This window comes from Melanotaenia boesemani, chromosome 14, assembly GCF_017639745.1.
Source record: "Melanotaenia boesemani isolate fMelBoe1 chromosome 14, fMelBoe1.pri, whole genome shotgun sequence".
NCBI lineage: Eukaryota > Metazoa > Chordata > Actinopteri > Atheriniformes > Melanotaeniidae > Melanotaenia > Melanotaenia boesemani.
Genome location: NC_055695.1, coordinates 18,392,913 through 18,413,957, shown reverse-complemented (window position 1 = coordinate 18,413,957; position 21,045 = coordinate 18,392,913). Strand labels below are relative to the sequence as shown.

Genomic DNA, 21,045 nt, shown 5'->3' with positions numbered 1-21,045 from the left:
TTTTTTTTTTTCCTCCCCCGTGATTGATTTTTTAGTTAGGTCAGATGACAAAATGATCCAAATTCCCCCAAAGTAAAGAATCCTTTGAAAAAAATCTAGGTAATGATCCGGCTCACTCCCAAATCTAGTTCATTTATTTCATTTTTAAGATTCCCTGAAAATTTAATCAAAATCCGTCCATAACCTTTTGAGTTATGTTGCTAACAGACAGACAAACCAAAGCCGCCCTGGTGGAGGTAATAAATAAAGCTGTGCGTCTGATTTATCCATCATTAGGTTACTGAGCGGATTCTAACTGACAGAGCTACTGTATTGAACAGCTTTCAGGTACTTTTTCTGCAGTGTTTTCATTTGTATGCTTCTCTTGGCTTTGACTCCATCATTTTTCAGAGGGAAATGTTCGATTTTATTGTACTTTTTTAAAATACTACTTTATATTTATCTGACCACTGGCATACTTCAGCCTCTCCAGCTAATTTCTGTATTACTATAAAAATATGTAGGCTACTCCTCTGAGTTTTATGTAACAGTTAAAAATACAGCAGGTGTACCAGTTCTTCCATCTCGTGGTTGCATTGCTCTGTGTGCTGCATTGTGCAGATTCATGCCCAACTTTTCATAACACACACACACGTGTGTTGCGCAGCGGCTGTGAGCTCCTCGGCTCTTGTCGCTCTGCATTAAGCAACAACTCATGAGGAATGCAGCAGGTAAAGAGTGCACCACTCCTCACTGAGTGCACAACAAGAGAGCTCATTGAGAGACTGTTTACTCGGATTCGCTCACAGATCTCTTGCTTACCTTCTGATAAGCCTGCTGGAGGTAGTTGTACGGGATCCTCCTGTTGAAGTCCTGCACCACATCCTCACTGACTTTGTGCACAGACTGAGTGCCAAGTTTGTCCTCGATGCATTTGTTCATACACGCAGCCCTGTGAAGGACAACGTCGAAGAAGCGCAGGTCGGAGAAGGTTTCATCAAACGGATGCTGGTCTTGGCACCTCAGCCGGCACCGGACTTTGGTGTGCCGGACTTCTGAGTAGCTGCTGAGCGCTGCCTCCATGTACCGCACCACATTATCATAATCGCCGTTATAAAAAGCCTGCACAGCGTTGTCATATAACAAGTCGTAGGGCTCCAGGAAGGCTGCTGAGGAGAGGAACACGGTGGAGAGCAGGACTACTGACGAGATCAGAACCAGGGACACGTTTCCATCCATCCTCTGCTTCGGTTCAGGCGGACAGGAACGACGGCCTTTGGGGGGGTCAGTCACAGCCAGAAGCGCAGCCGCGTTTTACAGTCCATTTAAATGTCTCCTCAAAGATACACTCAGGACGACACCGGAGCAGGGCGGAAATAATGTTAGTCGATCCGCGAACGCACATTTTGTTATGACCCCCTCTCTGGCTAGGCTAACTCCTCCCCTCTGGGAGATGAATGGCCACACAATCACGACTCCCTCCTGACAAGTAAATAGGCCGGGTCGTGGGGAGTCACGCCACACAGCTCAGTCCCAGCTGAAGAATAAACATTTAATCACATTCCGTTCAGCTTCGTACAAAGTTATTTTAGAGACTGTTCTCAAATCTGAGGAATCTATCAGGGGTTCTTTTGAGAACAAAAAATTATTAAAAATTATTCTATTTAAGTGAGCCCAAAACCCTGTATGATGGATTTAGTTAAACACGAGGTCCATTATGAATCAGTCGTTTTCCAGTTTGTGTAATAAAATTTTTCCTTTACAATTTACAAAGGTCAGTTCCTTAAATAAATTATGTGATTACAATAGTCCCCTTTTCTTTGTTTTAACCCTTTGAATGAATAAAAACGAACCATTTTCTGAGCTGTCTTCTTGAAATTTCTGCTGTCAACAAAAACAAATTGTGAGCACGTGAATGTGTGAGAAGATTTAGTCTCTTTTTTTAGTAGAAGCTGTCTCCCTCTTGAGGAGATTTCAGGTATGGCCCCTTCCAGCTCATGTTTTCGAAGACGTGGACGTTCATTTTATCGGGCGCAGACTCGTGAAACTAAATAGATAAATAAATAATTCACCCACCTGTTGACAAATTGCTAACCTAAAACTATATCTGTGTTTGTTTTCTAATCCTTGATGAGGTTAACTCAAAAGGCAGTTAATAATAAAAAAATCATGGCTTTCTATACTGTTATTTGTTAAAACTCAAATTTTTATGCAGCCAATCTATAGCAACAACAACACTTAAATTGTAAACCTGAAAGAAAACATTTTTGTATTTTTACATAGCATAATATAAGGTCCTCAACTGAACCATTGCCAGCTTTTTATTTCAATGTTCAACAGGTCAAAGGTGTTGGTGTATCTTCAGTGCTTTTTAAAATTTACTAAATTGACCTGTTAAATCAAAAAGCTGTATCTTTAGGCAGATACACAATAAAAAGACTTAAAGTTCATAATTTACAATATGCAGAAAATATTTAAGTCAGTTTTGATGTGGGATTTATTCACTTTCATTTTGTCAGGTTTTGTTGAACCCACAAGGGCCATCTGCCCACAGCATGATGAAATACTGAACAAACCCAAAGGCCCAAACAATCAGGAACCCTCAGTCCAATGCCACCATTAGAAGTGAAAATTAATAACTGTTGGCAAAAATCCAGACTAACATCAAAGAAGAGCAAGATTTAAAACAATTACTAAAGCCCACTAAAACCATATACAGATCACCAAAAGGGTAAATAAACAAATAAAAATAAATAAAGATGGAAATACAAGGTGCTAAATGTTACACAGGACTCCTCGGAGACAAGGGCAGGTTAAACATCCTTTATTTAACAAACAGGATATACTGGAAGAGGTCTTACTATGACAGAACTGAAGGAGTAGATCAGAGGGACAGGAACCATGGAATGGCGTAGGGGTGAGTCCGCTGTGTGTAGGTTAAGGTCCGACAGGGAATGACTGTGGTGCTGGTGTATATAAAGGACTGGGGAACAAAGGAAGACAGGTGTGGCAGGTTGACTAGATTACTGATGAGCGGATGAGCGGATGAGGAACAGGTGTGGAGGATGAGGGAAGTGAGGAGTGAATGGAGGAGTGGCAGGACAGACCCTAACACTAAAGGTAATGAGGAGACATCAGTGTGTCATATGTCTCAAAATATTAGCATCAGTAGAATATAATAGAACACAATAGAATAAAATATAATAGAATGCCTTTATTCTCATTATTCATGTGTAATGCACAACAAGATTAAAACAAAACACAACTCCCTGTGATAAAGTATAAAAGACAAGAATATAATAGAAACAGAAAAAGGTATAATAATAATAATAATTATTATTATTTATATTATTATTATTATTATTAAGAACTAAAAAAACTTAAATAAACCGACAAGTATAAATATGAACAAACTAAATGTAGATACAGGGTGTGCAGAATTATTAGGCAAGTTGTATTTTTGAGGATTAATTTTGTTATAAAACAACAACTATGTTTGCAATGAGCACAAAAGACTCATAAATATCAAAGCTGAATATTTTTGGAAGCTGGAGTGGGGCTTTTTTAGTTTTAGTATCTTAGGAGGATATCTGTGTGTGCAGGTGACTATTACTGTGCATAATTATTAGGCAACTTAACAAAAACCAAATATATACCCATTTCACTTATTTATTTTAACCAGGGAAACCAATATAACAACTCAAAATTTACAAATATACATTTCTGGCATTCAAAAACAAAACAAAAACAAATCAGTGACCAATATAACCACCTTTCTTTGTGAGGACACTCAAAAGCCTGCCATCCATAGATTCTGTCAGTGTCTTGATCTGTTCACGATCAACATTGCATGCAGCAGCAACCACAGCCTCCCAGACCCTGTTCAGAGAGGTGTACTGTTTTCCCTCCCTATAGATATCACATTTGATGAGGGACCACAGGTTCTCTACGGGGTTAAGATCAGGTGAACAAGGAGGCCATGTCATTATTTTTTCTTCTTTTAGACCTTTTCTGGCCAGCCACGCAGTGGAGTACTTGGATGCGTGTGATGGAGCATGTCCTGCATGAAAATCATGTTTTTCTTGAACGATGCTGACTTCTTCCTGTACCACTGCTTGAAGAAGGTGTCTTCCAGAAACTGGCAGTAGGACTGGGAGTTGAGCTTGACTCCATCCTCAACCCGAAATGGTCCCACAAGCTCATCTTTGATGATACCAGCCCATACCAGTATCCCACCTCCACCTTGCTGGCATCTGAGTCGGAGTGGAGCTCTCTGCCCTGTACTGATCCAGCCACGGCCCATCCATCTGGCCCATCAAGACTCACTCTCATTTCATCAGTCCATAAAACCTTAGAAAAATCAGTCTTATGATCTTTCTTGGCCCAGTCTTGACGTTTTATCTTGTGTGTCTTGTTCAGTGGTGGTCGTTTTTCAGCCTTCCTTACCTTGGCCTTGTCCCTGAGTATTGCACACCTTGTGCTTCTTGGCACTCCAGTGATGTTGCAGCTCTAAAATATGGCAAAACTGGTGGCCAATGGCATCTTGGCAGCTTCACGCTTGATTTTCCTCAGTTCATGGGCAGTTATTTTGTGCCTTGTTTTTTCAACACGCTTCTTGCGACCCTGTTGACTATTTTGAATGAAACGCTTGATTGTTCGATGATCACGCCTCAAAAGCTTGGCAATTTTAAGAGTGCTGCATCCCTCTGCAAGACATCTCACTATTTTTGACTTTTCAGAGTCCGTCAAATCTCTCTTCTGACCCATTTTGCCAAAGGAATGGAAGTTGCCTAATAATTATGCACACCTGATATAGGGTGTTGATGTCATTAGACCACACCCCTTCTCATTACAGAGATGCACATCACCTGATATGCTTAATTGGTAGTAGGCTTTCAAGCCTGTACCGGTTGGAGTAGGACAACATGCATAAAGAGGATGATGTGATCAAAATACTCATTTGCCTAATAATTCTGCACACGTTCAAAAAAAGCCCATCAGTAGCAGCAAAAAGCAGCAGCTGAATGCTGAGCAAATGTAAATGACTGTTTACAGGAGTTCAGTACCTGTATGGCACTGTGGTAAAATGTACTGGCTAGTCTGCTGGTGCTGACCTGAATAGACCTGCAGTGATTCCTTAAGGGCAAAAACAAGAACAAGTGGTTTCTAGGGTGTGATCTAGGGTGTATAAAGCCACTTGGGGATTTTTTTATGTTGAAAAACCTGTTGATTACTCTAGAAACAAACTACGTAACTATGGTAAATAAGGTTATTTTTCTAAAGCAGCGTCCGTCTTGTCAAATGCAAATGAAAAGGGAGTCCTGCAGAAAAACTTTGGAAACACTGTTTTCAAGGTTTGCGATCAGGGTCGTGTGCCTCATTATTTTTCTGTCATTTTGCATTGATTTAAATTTAAATCAAATAACTCAGTAAATCTGTAGCAGGGTGTTAAAGAATCACAAAACCAGCACTTTATTGTAAAAATGAATGAATTCACTTATTAATCTGTATTTATACCTGCATTAAAATGAAATCTCCACTTTAAAAAAAACAAGATAAACATGTACATTTTTTGTGAAAGGAAATTTTGTGATACCAATTTAGGATTTTCCAAACCAAGAAACACAAAAAAATGACCATATTTTTTTTTACTCTTTTATCCAAGTCTGTTTAATGTAAAATACACATTTTGGTTCAGAAATTTCTCTTTCTGCCATCACCTACATATTTTTGAATGTGATGACCTGAATGATTCTATAAAGGAAATAGTGGAAACATGTTGCTCTTGTTCACATGTTGTTTAAAGTTTGTGCCTGCTGCATACAGTATTTCATTAGAGAAAACTGACAGGATGCAAGTGCTGCTTATTTTTTTCTGCTTATCCAGAAGAATTTCATGTTAATGTATATTGCTGGACAGGAGTCAGGCTAGAATGCTAAAGATAAACAAAACTCAGTGTGTGGGATTTTAAACGAGCTCTTATGTGCAGAACTATTGCTAAACACTTTCACAAAGAGGAATTTGGAAGGTGTTTTGTTCAGAACCTGACATTATGAAAACAAATATAACTTTAAACGAATAATAAAACCAAATAAAAAGATGAATGCCAATAAAGCACATGGACATACTAAATATTAGATTATTTAAGATTTAATTGTCAATGGAAAGAAATTAGCTAACACTCAGGTCACTATTTTATCGACACTGTAGTTTTCCTGGGAATTCAGGAAGGGTTGATTCCAGTCAGGATCTGAGCAGAGTGCCAGTTATGTCAATCATATTCTACTGAAGACACACCACAGCTCAAATTAGGTAATTTCTTTATGAAATAAAGCTACATTTCTAAACTTATGCTCTAAAGTAAATTGATCAAACATAATCATTTAATCATTAATCTTTAGTCCGGTGCTGAGATTCAGTTAAACTGGATTTTAATAAGAGGCAGGTTATAAAAATACTATATTCTCTACTCTTTCTCAACAACTACACACTAAGTGCAGCATCGCTAAAGCAAACACAACAAAAACAAATGTCACATCTAAAATATTAAAACTCTAATTCCATCAGGACTGATGGCGAAAGCCAGTAACCTGTTGACATTTAGCTGAAACTTTTAACTACGTTACTCTTCATTTATTTTACATCTCTGATTGTTAGATACTTAGCCGTCATGCTAAGGATTAGCTGTGATGGCTCCAAGCTGAAACAGTAAAATGATGTGCACACTGATGCTTAAATTAACATATTGTATGAAATGCTATTATTCATGTGACGTCACACCAGCTTCATGAAGTGATGGTCAACCAAGTTCATTCTAGACCAGAGTATGTGTGGCGAACATGCTCCTGACTGGTGGAAAATGATGTATGTTTGTGTTGTTTTGGCTGTTCGAATTGTTTAAATCATGAAACTACTAAAAACTACTTCAGGGTTCCTCATCAAATCATATAAAAGGGAGAGCGAGCTAAAGATATTACAAAAAGATGCCAAGAAAAGTGACACTGAAGCCTTTTGTTGCAATCAGAAGCAGGGTGACAGAGTTTGCTCATGGAGTGATAAAGACTTTAGCTGCTTCTTGTTGTACTCATCAAGATTAAAGTTGCTAAGCAGCAATGTGGGTTGAGCTAATTTTAACATTTTATCATAATGTTATCATTCTCCATGATGTTCTAGCAACATAATATACTGACCTGCAAAGAATCTAGGCCATGATGAAACAGCTGGTCTCATGAAAGGTCTTTATCTTAAGTGTTTTCACCCATTCACACATGAAGAAGTTATTGGCTTCTGAGCCTTCCCATGCTTTTATTTGTTGGGCCATAGAAGCTTGGCTGAAGCACCACACGCTTCCAGATATCAGGGAACTGAACTGATGGATATTTCCCCAAATCAAGGCTTAAATCTTTCTTTCTTGGATAAAGAATCTATGGCATCGCTTCACTCAGTCTAGTGCATGAACTTACATCTAAACTGTGTACCCAAATTTCCCTGAGGGCTCTCCGAAGGGATTAATAAAGTATTTCTATTCTATTCTATTCTAAATATCAAACAGTACAAAATCTTGTAAATGATGGCATACAAGCAATATGTTCAGTAGCTCCCCCCATACATGATATTTACATTTTTGCTTCCGAAGTCCATGTCTATATAATTTACTGTTTTGAGGTATAATTTCTTAAAAACAGTAAATTAAGGAGTTAAAATGAATTAGGAAAGGAATTCTACTTAAATATAATGTATGGATATTTTATGTTATTCATCAGATAAATATAGTTATTATAAAACATAGTGATTATTTTCATTTGAGAATAAAGCAATGTGAGCAAGAAAATAGGCAAGGCAGTTTATTTTTATGGCACATTTCATGTACAGGACAATTCAAAGTGCTTTACATAAAACAAAACATTACAGATATTTAGAAATAGTAAAAGGCAGCAACACATAGCAAGAATCACAATAAAACAATAATGTAAATAAAATAATTAAATCAAGATGAGTTAAAAAGTTAACATGCAGATTTCATGCATAGGTGCATGAGAAAAGAAATGTTTTACCTGGATTTAAAAATGTCTACATTTGGTGAAAGTTTAATCTCCACTGGCAGTTTGTTCCACTTGTTTGCAGCATAACAGCTAAACGCTGCTTCTCCATGTTTAGTCTGGACTCTGGTTTGGACTAGTTGACCAGAGTCTTTGGATCTAAGAGCTCTGCTAGGTTTATATTGTCTGAACATATCACAGATGTATTCTGGGCCTAAACCATTCTGGGATTTGTAAACAATCAGAAGGGTTTTAAAATCTATTCTGTGACTGACTGGAAGCCAGTGTAAAGATTTCAAAACTGGTGTGATGTGTTCAGATCTCTTAGTCCTGGTTAAAACTCTAGCAGCAGTGTTCTGGATGAGCTGCAGATGTTTAGTGCTCTTTTTAGGAAGTCCTGTTAAAAAACAATACAGTAATCCAGCCTACTGGAGATGGATGCATGGATAAGTTTCTCTTGGTCTTTCTGGGAGACTAAACTTTTAATTCTGTTGATGTTTCTGAGCTGGTAAAAAGCTTCTTACTGACAGCTTTGATGTGGCTGCTGAAAGTCAGGTCTGAGTCTATCAACACTCCAAGGTTATGAACCTGGTCTGTGATTTTAAGAACCCGAGTCTCCAGATGTTTGCAAGTGCTGACCCTCTTCTCTTTGCTACCAAACAGAATAATCTCAGTTTTGTCTTCATTTAATTGTAGAAAATTCTCCCTCATCCAAGTGTTTATTTGCTTCAGACACTGGGCTGCAGTCATTAAACATGTCTTTATGTTTTTATTAGTCTCTTACTTGTTTGAAATCTTTATTTTCACAAATGATTTCTTCCCCCCAAAATCTATACCTTCAGCTTTATGTTCAGCTTGATTGAAGACAAGATAAACTAGACAGAAGAAACCAAAGTAATTTTATTTTTCTTTTCAAAATGTATTATATTTCTTGCAAACTAACATATAACGCATAAACAATCTTAAAAAAACAAACAAACAAACAACCTGGAGGCTGATGTATCTTGGGTCAGGTGATGTGGGAAAAAATGGCTTTCAGGAAAAAATGTTTTCGGACACCAGCTTCATGTATAATAAAAAGATTTACAACAAAAAAGTCAGGCATCAAAAACACTGAAAATCTGTGTGAAGCACTTCATAGAGCTTCTCAGACAGACATTCCTCAAGTTCCCTGAGTTGACCAATAAGGCACCTAAAACACTAATAACTTTATATGGTAAAAACCTGAGTGTGCCTTATGGAATTCTTATGCACACCATGTTTTAATACAACTATATATATAATATAATACACAACTTTAAACATAATAGCCATATACATATAAAAATAAACGTAGATTAACACCAGTGTGAAAACAGAGGTTAGTATAATAAAGTTAACCAAGACAGTACAGTGTCACAACTGTGAATCAAGTGCTTTTCAGTATTTCTTATCAGAACAGATTTCACATGTATACAAAGTGAGAAAGTCCAGGATGTGTAACTCAACTTGTAGACTTATAGAAACAGAATTTTTGATTAATCTACACTAGTACTTAATTCTTACAGCTGAAAATAGAAGAAAATCCTACAAAAGTCAATCCCGTATACTAATATAATTATTTAAAGAGTATGGGCACTTTTTCATCATTTTTAAAGTGGGATGCTTCCTCCCTTCTTCTGGTTGCTCCACTAGACATAATTGCTCTTGGGTTTTGTGGTGGGGAGGAGCTGGCTGGGGCTTCTGGAAACAGATGATTTGGTCCCACAGCATCTCATACAGCTCAGGAAAATGCCGCCAATCACTGTGAGCAATCCACCAGCCCAGTTGACAAACACTGCATGTCCGAACTCTTTGCTGCAGAAACAAACCCGTTTACATGTGATTTGTATGAGGATATAAGGTCAGTATCTGTGTGTATGTTTAGTGAGAATGCATCGCTTTTGATGGCTTTACCGTAGTTTATCGTCCAATTCCCCGGATTCTGTAACAATCATTTTGACGTACCAGGAGGTGATGATGATGGTCAATAAACCTGAACAAAGAAAAGTAATATAGAGTTATTTTCAAAGTCGAGCAGTGTGGTGACTGTAAGTAAAACATCTCTCTCATGATCCTCTCTTAAAACTAAACGTGTTAAAAAAAAAGCATTTTCAAATCACATTAGAGAAATCTAAACCTTACATAAATCATTGAGTTAAAATTGAGGCATTTTACTCAGATTTTTTTTCAACATTTTGTTTTTAGCAAATATATCAAGTCACAATATTCCAACACACATAAGAGCCTCATTGGCCCACATCATAAAAAAGTAATAATAATAATAATAATAATAATAATAATGTAACTGCAATTTAAAGGCTTCGGTGCTCATATGTTTGTGTTAAACAAAAATGTTTTAAAAAATATTTCCTTCACTTTTAAGACAGTAAAAAACACATTCACAAGGATGTGGATGGCATTAATACAACCAGCATGTCTGATTCTGATTTTTGTTTTTTTCTTTTCAGATGAAGTATTAAAAACAAATAACGTTTAGTTATAATTTACTTGTTTCATATAGGTATATACTTGAAGTATCTGTGATGTTCCCACCTGAAATCATGAACAGGATGCCTCCAGTCAAAGCTGTTTTGGACTTGCTGTCGGGCACGTCGTCCAAAAAGTGGGTGCATTTCATTCCCACGACAGAAACCATCACAGCCACAGCAGACAAAAAGAGGCTGACCAGCATCACCGCTCTGGTTGCCTGGATCTCAACTACAGAAGGACAAATGCTCACAAATAATTACAGCAAACATTTTTGTGATTATTTCTGATCTTTTTCCTTAAAATTTTGAATTGTCTTATACATGAAATGTGCTATACAAATAAATTTGCCTTGCCTTAAAAGGCAGAGCATTAAACTACTGTATAACACAGTCTTAAGATTTCAAGCTTTTTATTGTCAATTTCTGCAGTATATAAGTATAAACGGGAATCAAAAAGACGTTTCTTTCCAGCCACTGTGCAAAAATGCTGAAAACAAACAAACAAAAAAACAAAAACAAAAAAACGACGTACAGAAATATACGAATATACAAATACAATATATACTCATATTAGAACATATTAAAATAAAAAGCATATCTTTGGAAATACAAATGAATACGTGGCATTTATATAATAATTGAGAACAAATATTTATGCAAGTTCTTTATCAGACTAACGTAAAGGTCAATCAGAAGTGGTTTCTGGCTAATTATAGAAACGTCTTTCTTTGGAAAGTATCTGGAAAACACACTGAGGTGTTTAAACTTACTAGGTAGTTTGATCAGAGTCTGGTGAGTTTCACAGATCCATAGCTCTATATCATCGCTCTCGCACTCCATCCATAAGCCCTCGTATGTGCGATGCTCGCCTCGAAAGTTCTTCGTCCACTCGACCATGACAGTAGCGGCGACGGTGGCGGCGACGCCTATCAGAGAGATAAGAAAACCGAGGAGCTGTAGAGCGGAGCTGGCCATGGTGTCCGGATAACCCCACAACAGATATGTTCCAAATGATATATAAAACGGATACTGTTGAAGTGGTTGATTAACAGTGATCTCTCTAAAACGCTCTGCTGCTGCCGCTATTTAAAGTCTAAGGCGCGTGACGCGTCTTGCGTCTGATGATGGAAAGAGATATTATCAGGAAGTCTTATGGGTCAAGATGATTGGAAATGACAACTGGGATCAGACAGCAAAGCAAAAGTTAAATTATCTATCTATCTATCTATCTATCTATCTATCTATCTATCTATCTATCTATCTATCTATCTATCTATCTATCTATCTATCTATCTATCTATCTATCTATCTATCTATCTATCTATCTATCTATCTATCTATCTGGGCTGTTGTTTTAGCACCGTGACCACTTGCTTGCCATTTGTGGTTGTTAAAAGAACATTCTGATCCTTTTTTAAATATGATTTTGACGAGGCAAGATTTTATATCCGTGTAAGATGTTTGTGATTGTGTCAGATTCATACAGCTGTACTGACTTCACTGCTTTAGCCCTGTTGATTTCAGCAACTGTTGAAATGACTTGATCATTTAAAACCATAAATATTGTCAAATTAGTTGTGGAGACCAATCTAGACATCAAGATGAAATATGTCATCACTTTAGTCATTAAACAGCATCTTGTCCACTGACGAAATTTCAGTGTGTGTGTTTGTGTGTTTCTACTCCTACTTGTATCTTTATAAAAAATTATCAGTGTATTGATACAGTAAGTGTTAGTCATTGCATAATGTTACCACACAACTTGTACAGTTACAACAGAACGTAATACGATAACTGTGAGCTTTGTAAACATATGTCATTCTTCTCCTTGGTTATTTACAGCAGCAAGCTTGTGTTTTATCTTAGATTGGATCAGTCTCAACCTGAAATAACAAATCTATTCCTGAAATAATTCCTTATCAAGACATTTAACTGCGTAGTTACAGCTCCCATCAGAATTTTCCTAAACCTATAGCAGTGCCTATTTCATTTAATATTTGTCATTTCCACTATAAAACAAAGCCTAGCCAAGTCAAGCTTTATTTACAGGGAATTCCTGATATTTGTAGCCTGCAGGCTGCACCATTTTGCTGTTGTCAATATCAGTATAAGTTTGAACTTATATAATGAATTGCAAAGGTCTGAGGCAACATAGATTTCATTTTATGCTGGTTGCCTCTAGGATGCATTAGTAAATTCAAAATATAAATGTCTCATCTGTTACTGCAGGAATCTGCCCTCCCACATAAACAAGTTATATTTTATCAAACATATCTGTTTCACAGTGGTGCCATGATTCACAAGTTGGGAGGATTTAGTGAGAATATTAGACGTGTAGTGTATATTGATTGATATAAGTGGGATGCGTTTGTGTGTGCTTATTCTACAGCAGGTGTTCATGAACTTAACAGTAATTATGCATCACCAGTTTCCAGCAGAGGTGCTTTCTAACATTCAGTAGCAGTTATTCAACTACACAATAGCACATGGAACAACAGGCTGAATATGTGTCCGGTGTGTTAATGTAACACCAGGGTTTCCTCCAGGATTTTTTTAAAGTGTGAGGGAGAGCTAGTCTCCTTATTACACTTAATGAACAGCTGATCGAGGTGCTGAGAAAGTATGAGAATGTATACATCACAATTGGCATTTAAGACACCAACGCTTACACAACCTTGCTCTGCCACCGACGAAGTTTCACGTTAAATATGAGATAACCGGGTCAGTTGTTCATTGAACATGAAGACAAACACAACTTTAGCTACTGGAGAATAAACCTGCCTGTATAAGCATCCATGTTAGTAAATGAAAGCGTGTCTGAATGTGTGTGTATGCAGGGCCGGCCCTAGGCCAGTAGGCGCCCCACCCTACGCAGCAAAATGCTTACCGAAACTGGAGCTACATAACTCAGTCACACACATTTTGTAACTAATGTACAAATTATTTTGTCTTTATTAACAATCAAAGCTAAGTCACGCTGAAACACTGTAAACTAAAACCACTACAAAGATGATAAATAGAACAAAATAAATAAACCATCCAAGTTTAGTGCAAAGGTCCAGGGCAAGAAATGGTGCAATCAAGAAACAAACAAATAATCTATACAAACTGCTACAGTTATAATAAATAAAACAAAATAGTGCCACTGTGTAAACAAAAGATCAGTTAAGCAATCAAATTAAATTTTTGAAGCATGTTTCTCTGTAAGCTGTAACACAAAGTTGGTAAGTTATAAAGATAATTCCCTCATGCCTTTCCAGCCACCCAGGCCCACCACTCAGAACGGCACAGACAGGCAGTCTGTCTGTGTTCAGTCGTCTACAGTGTTTTATGGACATATCAGTTTGAATTTTACTTCATTCCAGTCACTCTGTCCTTCTGTCCTTGGACACTTCACCCTCCTTGCCTCCACTGTCAGCATCACTAGTGTAATGTGTTTAAATGTTCAGTGGTGGTAGGAGAGGCTGGTGACATGGATTGGTTGCCATGTTTTCATCAGTCTGCCCTAGTTCAGCTGTGACTATGTAGTTTACCACCACCAAGTACGAATAGTAGTAGTAGTAGTAGTAGTAGTAGTAGGAATGAATGAATTATGTATTCAGTGTAAAGTGCTTGGTGCCTTGAAAAGTGCTGTATAAGTCTAATCTATCATATCAACTAATCCACCACCAGGATCAGAAAACTGGATAAAGCAGAACAAAATTTTTGACTTGTTGGTGATCAGAACAGATGCAAACATACTTTAATTATAATGACAGACTCTGCTGTGTAACAATTGTAAGCTAAACATGTTTGTAACTAAAAATAAATCATGTTTCCCAACTTCTCTTATAGAAGCCGGAAATCCAACCTAATAAAGAGTGCATGTGTTGTGAAAAGGGGAAGAGTACAAAAAGAACTTGTGGATGTTTAAACGTTTGTGTCACATATTTTCTTGGAATAATACAAAGTGGGAGGGTACACTGAGTTTCACAATTTCCTATTGTGGCCAAAGTGGCCAATGTGATTGTGGTAAGAATTCTTCATCATCAGCTACACCCACTCCCTAATGTTATATAAAATCAGATGATGTTTGGGAAAGTTTACAGTACACACACACACACACGCACAATGACATCATATTCTAATTAGTTTAACATCTCCCTTCACGAACGCTCTGACTGCGTCCTTCACACTGGGCCTTTAAATATTAATTATAAGCCCATTAATGTGTCAGTGTGGCGAATAGATGTTTGATGAATGAAACTGTAAAGAGATTTACTGTCTGCTCAGTTACACGACCTCAACCCAGTTCACATTCTGGGGATAAAACTAAGAGCAGGAAAAGCTGCTAACACAAGCGAAGACCTGGCCGAGTGTAATAAAGGAGTACACTTTTCTGATGTTGGTCAGACTTGAAAAGATTTTCCACAAAGTGTAAAAACCCCCAAAAATTTTTTTAAAGAAAAGGTGAATTTGTTTGCTTAGATTTAAAGCCCTAAAGTTTTCTCTACTTATTGCTAAAGAATAAACCATGAGATTAGATTACAGACATCTTTTTGGAGTTAAAGCAGATAATTAACTTTGCTGTTGAGAAGAAATAGTTATACCTTATCACACATACAAAAACACCCCTCACCTACTCCTCCTCACCAAATAAAACAAGAAAGGGATGTTTACAATCACAAATTAGAAGCACTCAGAAAGTGCAGACCTCTGCCGAACCTTTGTTATATTTTTGCCAGTGATTGTGGGCATTATTTTTGAGTTAGAAGCTCTAAAAGCAAAATTATCCCAATGTTCCCATAGTAAAGAATCCTTTAAAAAAAAATCCTGGATCCAGGCAATAATATGGATCACCGCCAAAATTTAATCACTTGTTCCTTATTCAATTTCTGAGATGTCCCGAAAATGTAATCAAAATCCATCCATAACTTTTTGAGTTACGTTGCTAACAGACAGACTGACAAATCAACGTCTCTGCATACAAAACTTCTCTTTTTGTAGTGTTTGTAGTACTACGCTGCATCAGAAATGCTGCCAAATGTTTTGTGTTTGTGTTTTGCTCCAAATCTCTCATTTAAATATCTTAAATCTTTAATCACAGACAGCCAAACCAATTTTCACACGAACACACTTGAAAAATCAGTGAAGGCACGTGTTAAATCAGTTCGGTCCTCGAGATCTACCATCCTGGAACTTCTAGATGCAACCCTTCTCCAACACGCTTGAATCAGATGTCATCTGCATGTCATTCAGCTCTGCAGAGGCCTGGTAACGAGCCAGTCATTTGATTCAGGTGTGTTGAAAAAGGGTTGCGTCTAAAAGTTTCCGGATGGTAGATCTCGAGGACCGGACTTGGGCACCCCTGTGTTAAATGGACTAAACAGAAATATGCTGCATAACAGAAATGCTTTGAGATTAGTTTTGTTAAAAGGTTCGTTCTTGTTGGTTGGATGTAAACTAAGCACTTACAGTAATAACTTTCTAAAAAAACTTAAAAAACATGGAAAGTTTTATGTTTTTCTTTCAGCATCAAGCAGTTCTGTTGTTTCTAATTTCTATGTTTATTTAATTTCTTTGTTTATGTCTATTAAACTTATTTACAAAACCTGGGTCTCAGTTTAAGTGGGTGGGTTAAACGAATATTTCATTAATTGGTGAATGAACCAGTGCAGGTTTGATGGATTTTACTCAAATCTTAGACAATTAATCATATCACTAACAATAATTACACACTTGTTCACACAACAAGGTACAATATTGTTGATGAAGAATATGTTTATCTGACTTATATTCCTTAATACTAAAATAAAGCAACATGATTTTGTGGAAAATTGCTCCATATTTTCTATGTTCATTCACCAAGTATTATTTTTCCTGCTCATACAAAGAGGTATTTAAACAGTGTCAAAGTCTGCAAAGATCACCTGCTACATTCACACACTGCACAGTCTAACTCAGGGGTGTCCAGCTCCAGTCCTTGAGGGTCGCAGACCTGCAGGTTTCCCTGCTCCAACACACCTGATTCAAATGAATGAGTCACTGTGCAGAACTTTATAGAGAATTGGATCCATTTAATATGAGTCATGTGGGTTGGAACAGGTAAACCTGCAGGACAGCAGCCCTCGTGGGCTGACTTTGGTCTAATTAATATTCCTTTCTTTCTTAAAAAATTAGACCCTCTGACTACTCAGAGATGATTTTCCACTCAAAAGTGTAGGACTCTCTATGACATGTATGTTTCAGCACGCCTTATAGTAGGATTTGCAAACAGCAGAACCAAGTGATATGAGGCAACAATGGTTTGGGCAAATAAAAGTTTAAATCCAGCAGCCCAGAAGAAATAATGTGACCCAAGTATGGCATCAGATGATTCCCTGGAATCTGAGTTTTTAAACAGAAGCATGTCTGCACTTTTATAAATTTACATTAATATACGTTGTCAGTTATTGGCAAAAAAAATGCAGCAAAAGGTACCAGTTTTCAGCCAAAGACTCATACACATATAATTTAACCAAAACTGTTACTGGAGCAGAGCTGTGCTGATGCTGGGATGCAGCTGATGTACTGATGCTCAGCTTACACTTTTCCACTACACTAATCCAGCAGGTAACAGCAGTTACACAGATGCAGGAACTTTTATCAAAGCTAGTGACGAGTAAGGAACACACTGGCGGTAACATGTGGCTCATTACTTGGTCAAGGAAGCATCAATATGTGGAGGGAAGCTGCAGATTGAAACAGCAACAACATCTTACCTGAAAAGAAATAAGAAAGACTTTATTCTGAACAGCATTTTATATGTTATCAGTCTAATTTTTGGATGGATTTTTGTCCTTGCTTAGTAGTGACTTATAAGTGCTTCCTATAAGTGTTGCCTTCAGATCACACAAGGAGAGAGAGCTGACTTCCTCGAGGAGCTTTGGCAAAAATGAAAGCTCACTTCTGGGGTTTAGAGGTAAGACAGGCTCTAACCCCAGCCAGGAGTAAATTACACCAAAATATTTATTTAGTAATGTTGCCGATTAGATAGAATAGAATCAACATAGCACAATTAAGTCCCTTGCTTGTTTATAATAGCTCAAGAATGTGACAAAAGATGGGCTGTTTTACTAAAAAAACAAAATCTCAAAGTTTGCAGACAAATTGCAGCACCTACAGGCGTGTAAACATGCAACAGGTAACTGGAGCTGTGAGATGCAGGGCTGATAAATAAAGCATGATGTAAACATGCCATCTAGAGGCCATGCTTTGCAATAACTACTGGCCTTCAACGCTACCTCTGAACATTTTGTACCACTGATGTATAGCTTCAATTTAAATTATATTTTCTTTCCAGAATATTTTTTTACATGTGTTCAATGATACAAACCGTGATCCTTTTCATGTTTTCCTGTAAAGTTAAGCATAGGAAAAATTTGCAATACCACTGTTAGGCATTAAAAAGTTAATCAATGTAAAGCAGTGACTAGTATACTTACCATATTATTATTATAACTCTTTACTAATATCATACGCTTTGAAAGTTACTTTAATACTTATGTTAGGCTAATGTCCTCCTGACTGGCTGACTGGTTTTGGTAGACTACAGGAAGGACTTGGATTTGGCTGCTATTAATGCTTTATCTTGTAAGAAAGGGTTAACCTGTCAGACAAGTGTAATCCTAATGATGACTCCATTTCATTTAGCATTTCAAGGGCCAAAGCTGTAGTGTGCTTTATGGTAGATCCCTAAAAATTTAATGTACCAAACCATCAACAGCTCTGTTAGAAGCTGCTGCTATATCACAACAGAATATTTGACTGTTAGCAACAAAATGGGGCAAGTGACCTTATTTGTTAAGTACGAATAACATTATAGATCCAGAAATCTTTGCGACATGATTATGCTTAGACAAGAATTTATAAAATCCATTATTATAGAACCTTTGAGAATAAAGCTCACCTGATGTCGGCAATACATTAAAACCCATAATATACATGAGAAACATCTGGAAAGCAACACAAGCCATGATTAAGATGATGCAATTTCTTTCCCCTCTTCTTTTAACTCTACAATTAGATTTCTGTAGAAGTTTAGTAGCTGATTCATATCTCAAAATAAATTCAGTGGTTCTCTGTTGTTTTGTGCATGCTTAAACACAGCCCTGTAGACTGTCTTGGCACGCATTAAGCGGTGACTCCCTGCATACATGGGCCTGGCTGCTGCTCCAAACCAGTCTGATGTCATTCCTGCATCAGGTAGAGCACTAAGCGCCTCCAGGCCAAACGGCCTGGTGATTTTTTGCAATGAGCATGTTTGCTTTCATCTTACAGTAACATTTAGATATCCACGTCTGTGTATCTATTTCAGTCATAAAAAATTGACACAGACTTCTGAAGGGCTGAGAATGATTTATTATAACTAGACTGGGATGATAGTGGGAATTAAAGAAGCATATAAGTACAAATAACCAACAGACAAAAAAGGATTACATCTTTTTCATTTGTTTGACAAATTACCTTGCTACTTCTACATGATCTGTATCAGTCATGAGCTGTAAGCTGCGGTGAATGAGCTGCATTCTGCATATGCAGCTTTAATTGAAAACCATGGCTGTTTTTCTTTATTTCTGAAAAGCATGTTATTTGAGACTGACTTACAGAAGCAAATTAATGTAGTATCTTAGTTAAAGTTTCTATCGTAATTTCCTTTTATAAGTTAATTTTTTTCTGGCTGTGGTGACTCCTTTACAAAGTCAGCATGAATTTACTTTACTGAGGGTTGGACTTCTTGACACTTGACTAAATAACTCTGACTACCTCCACCGGTTTTTCCTGAAGATGCGCCTCAGGCTTTTTCAGACGAGAGAAGAAAATAAACTTGCAACAAATCGGGCTGAAGAGACGCCTTTGTTTTGTTTTTAAAATTTCTTTTTTTCTTTCTTTCTTTTTTTTTTTTTTACATCAAAAGAAGATAGTGGACTTTAATCCCATATTTCCACACGTCATGATACATTATTAAGAGCTGGATCTACAGAAACTTGCTGGGATGGTGATAGGCAGCCCCCCCTTCTCTCTAAGTAGTGGGTGTGTCATCATGTCTCAACACGGCGTGCTGCACTTGATAGACGGCTGTACTTATATTTCTACCTGCCAGGTGAGACGGAAATGCTGCCAGTCCTCGCAGTTAACGCTTCAGTTTTTCACAGATCAACGACAGGATGACCCAACTAGAACCAGGTGAGCTGAATTACCCAAGAGTGTATTTTAATGTACCTGTGCTTTTTTTCTTTCTTTTTGTTCTAGTTGTGCTCTGTTCACTCTGCAGCGGGAACACCTGTTGCGCCCAGGCTCACGACCAATTTAAGTCAAAGTAATCGGGTAAAAACGAGTTTGAGTTAGATTAAATATTTGCTTTCACTCGAAAAAGTTCGTTCCTTATTTGTATTAGTGATTCAGCAAGAAAAAGGAAACCACGCGTCCCCACTTACCTGTGCGCAGCTGTGCTTGTGGTGTTGTACAAAACACTCATTTTTTACTTTTTTTTCCCCCCTCACCACACAGGGGCCATTCAAAAGCAGTTCTGTTACCCACACAGCTGGAAACTTTGCCTGAGAATTTCTCTGCTTTAAATTTCAGTCATTGTTTCTGGTCGTGTGTGTAATGTGCATCCAAGACTAACCAGGGGACCCCACGGGGAGGATTTAGTTGGACCACTCTTGGAAAACCTGTTGTTGACTAAACTGAGTTGGGACAGCATAATGGCTGTGGCATTTAATAGATCATTCAGTTAAAGCAGCTATAAAAACGAGGTAGTTGGTCTTTTTTTAAAAAAAAAAAAAAAAAAAATCTGACAATTCTAAATACTTTATCTGATGAGCATTTTTACTACTCCATTAAAACTGCTCAGCTTGTAGAGCCACTGGATGGGAAAATATCTCGACATCAGCAACCACTTTCCTGTTAATGGTGTTTCTTGCAGTTGTCATATCCCACAGAAAGGCATGGCAGTGGTGTTACCGCATGCACACAAACCTCCAGTATGTCAGGTATGTTGGTGAACCAGCTCTACTCATCCATCCATCCTCAGATGACGGGTGGAACTTTTTCCTTGAAAGGTGGCATCGTTTAATTAAAATGCTCTTATTAAAACTACCTGCAGTTGACAGCAAGCATACAAGGAAATAAATACATGCCAAATACACTGAGCATGTGATTTACTTTAAATGAGCCATCTTAGTGTGCCTGAGGAAGCGGTCAAATACTTGTATAATGAAAGCTCATGAGAGCAATTGTTACAAATGATCTGATTGTGTATTTGCTCCTGTAATGAAATAAACTTTTTTTGGCTTGAAAGTTTCAATTACTACAATGCACTTCCAGAAACGCCTGGAGGTCTCTGCAGTGCAACAACAGGATTACTCACATTCTTTTCAGTCATTACTGCTCAGTTCAAGCATGAATGCTGACCACCAAACACAAGATCAATAAAAAATGCCTTGTTTCTTAAATGCATATTTAATTTGGTTCAGCCTTGTCAGTTGAGCTTTTGT

General features: G+C 37.4%; 2 protein-coding genes across 2 annotated transcripts in view; both read right to left on the bottom strand.

The window, feature by feature from the left end:
- p3h2 (prolyl 3-hydroxylase 2) overlaps positions 1 to 1,493 on the bottom strand; it is a 50,611-nt gene extending 49,118 nt beyond the window's left edge. The window contains exon 1 of the mRNA XM_042007192.1: positions 802 to 1,493. Coding sequence (XP_041863126.1) covers positions 802 to 1,218 — 417 coding nt within the window. The 5' untranslated portion in view covers positions 1,219 to 1,493. The remainder of the gene's footprint in view (positions 1 to 801) is intronic.
- A 7,464-nt stretch (positions 1,494 to 8,957) lies between these two features.
- Positions 8,958 to 11,626, bottom strand: LOC121653315 (claudin-7-like). Its single transcript, XM_042006701.1, has 4 exons — positions 11,299 to 11,626; positions 10,593 to 10,757; positions 9,954 to 10,032; positions 8,958 to 9,854 (listed from the first exon to the last, which is right to left on the bottom strand). Exons 1-4 carry the CDS (start codon positions 11,501 to 11,503, stop codon positions 9,689 to 9,691), a joined length of 615 nt encoding a protein of 204 aa, XP_041862635.1. The 5' UTR covers positions 11,504 to 11,626; the 3' UTR covers positions 8,958 to 9,688.
- Between the last annotated feature and the right edge of the window lie 9,419 nt (positions 11,627 to 21,045).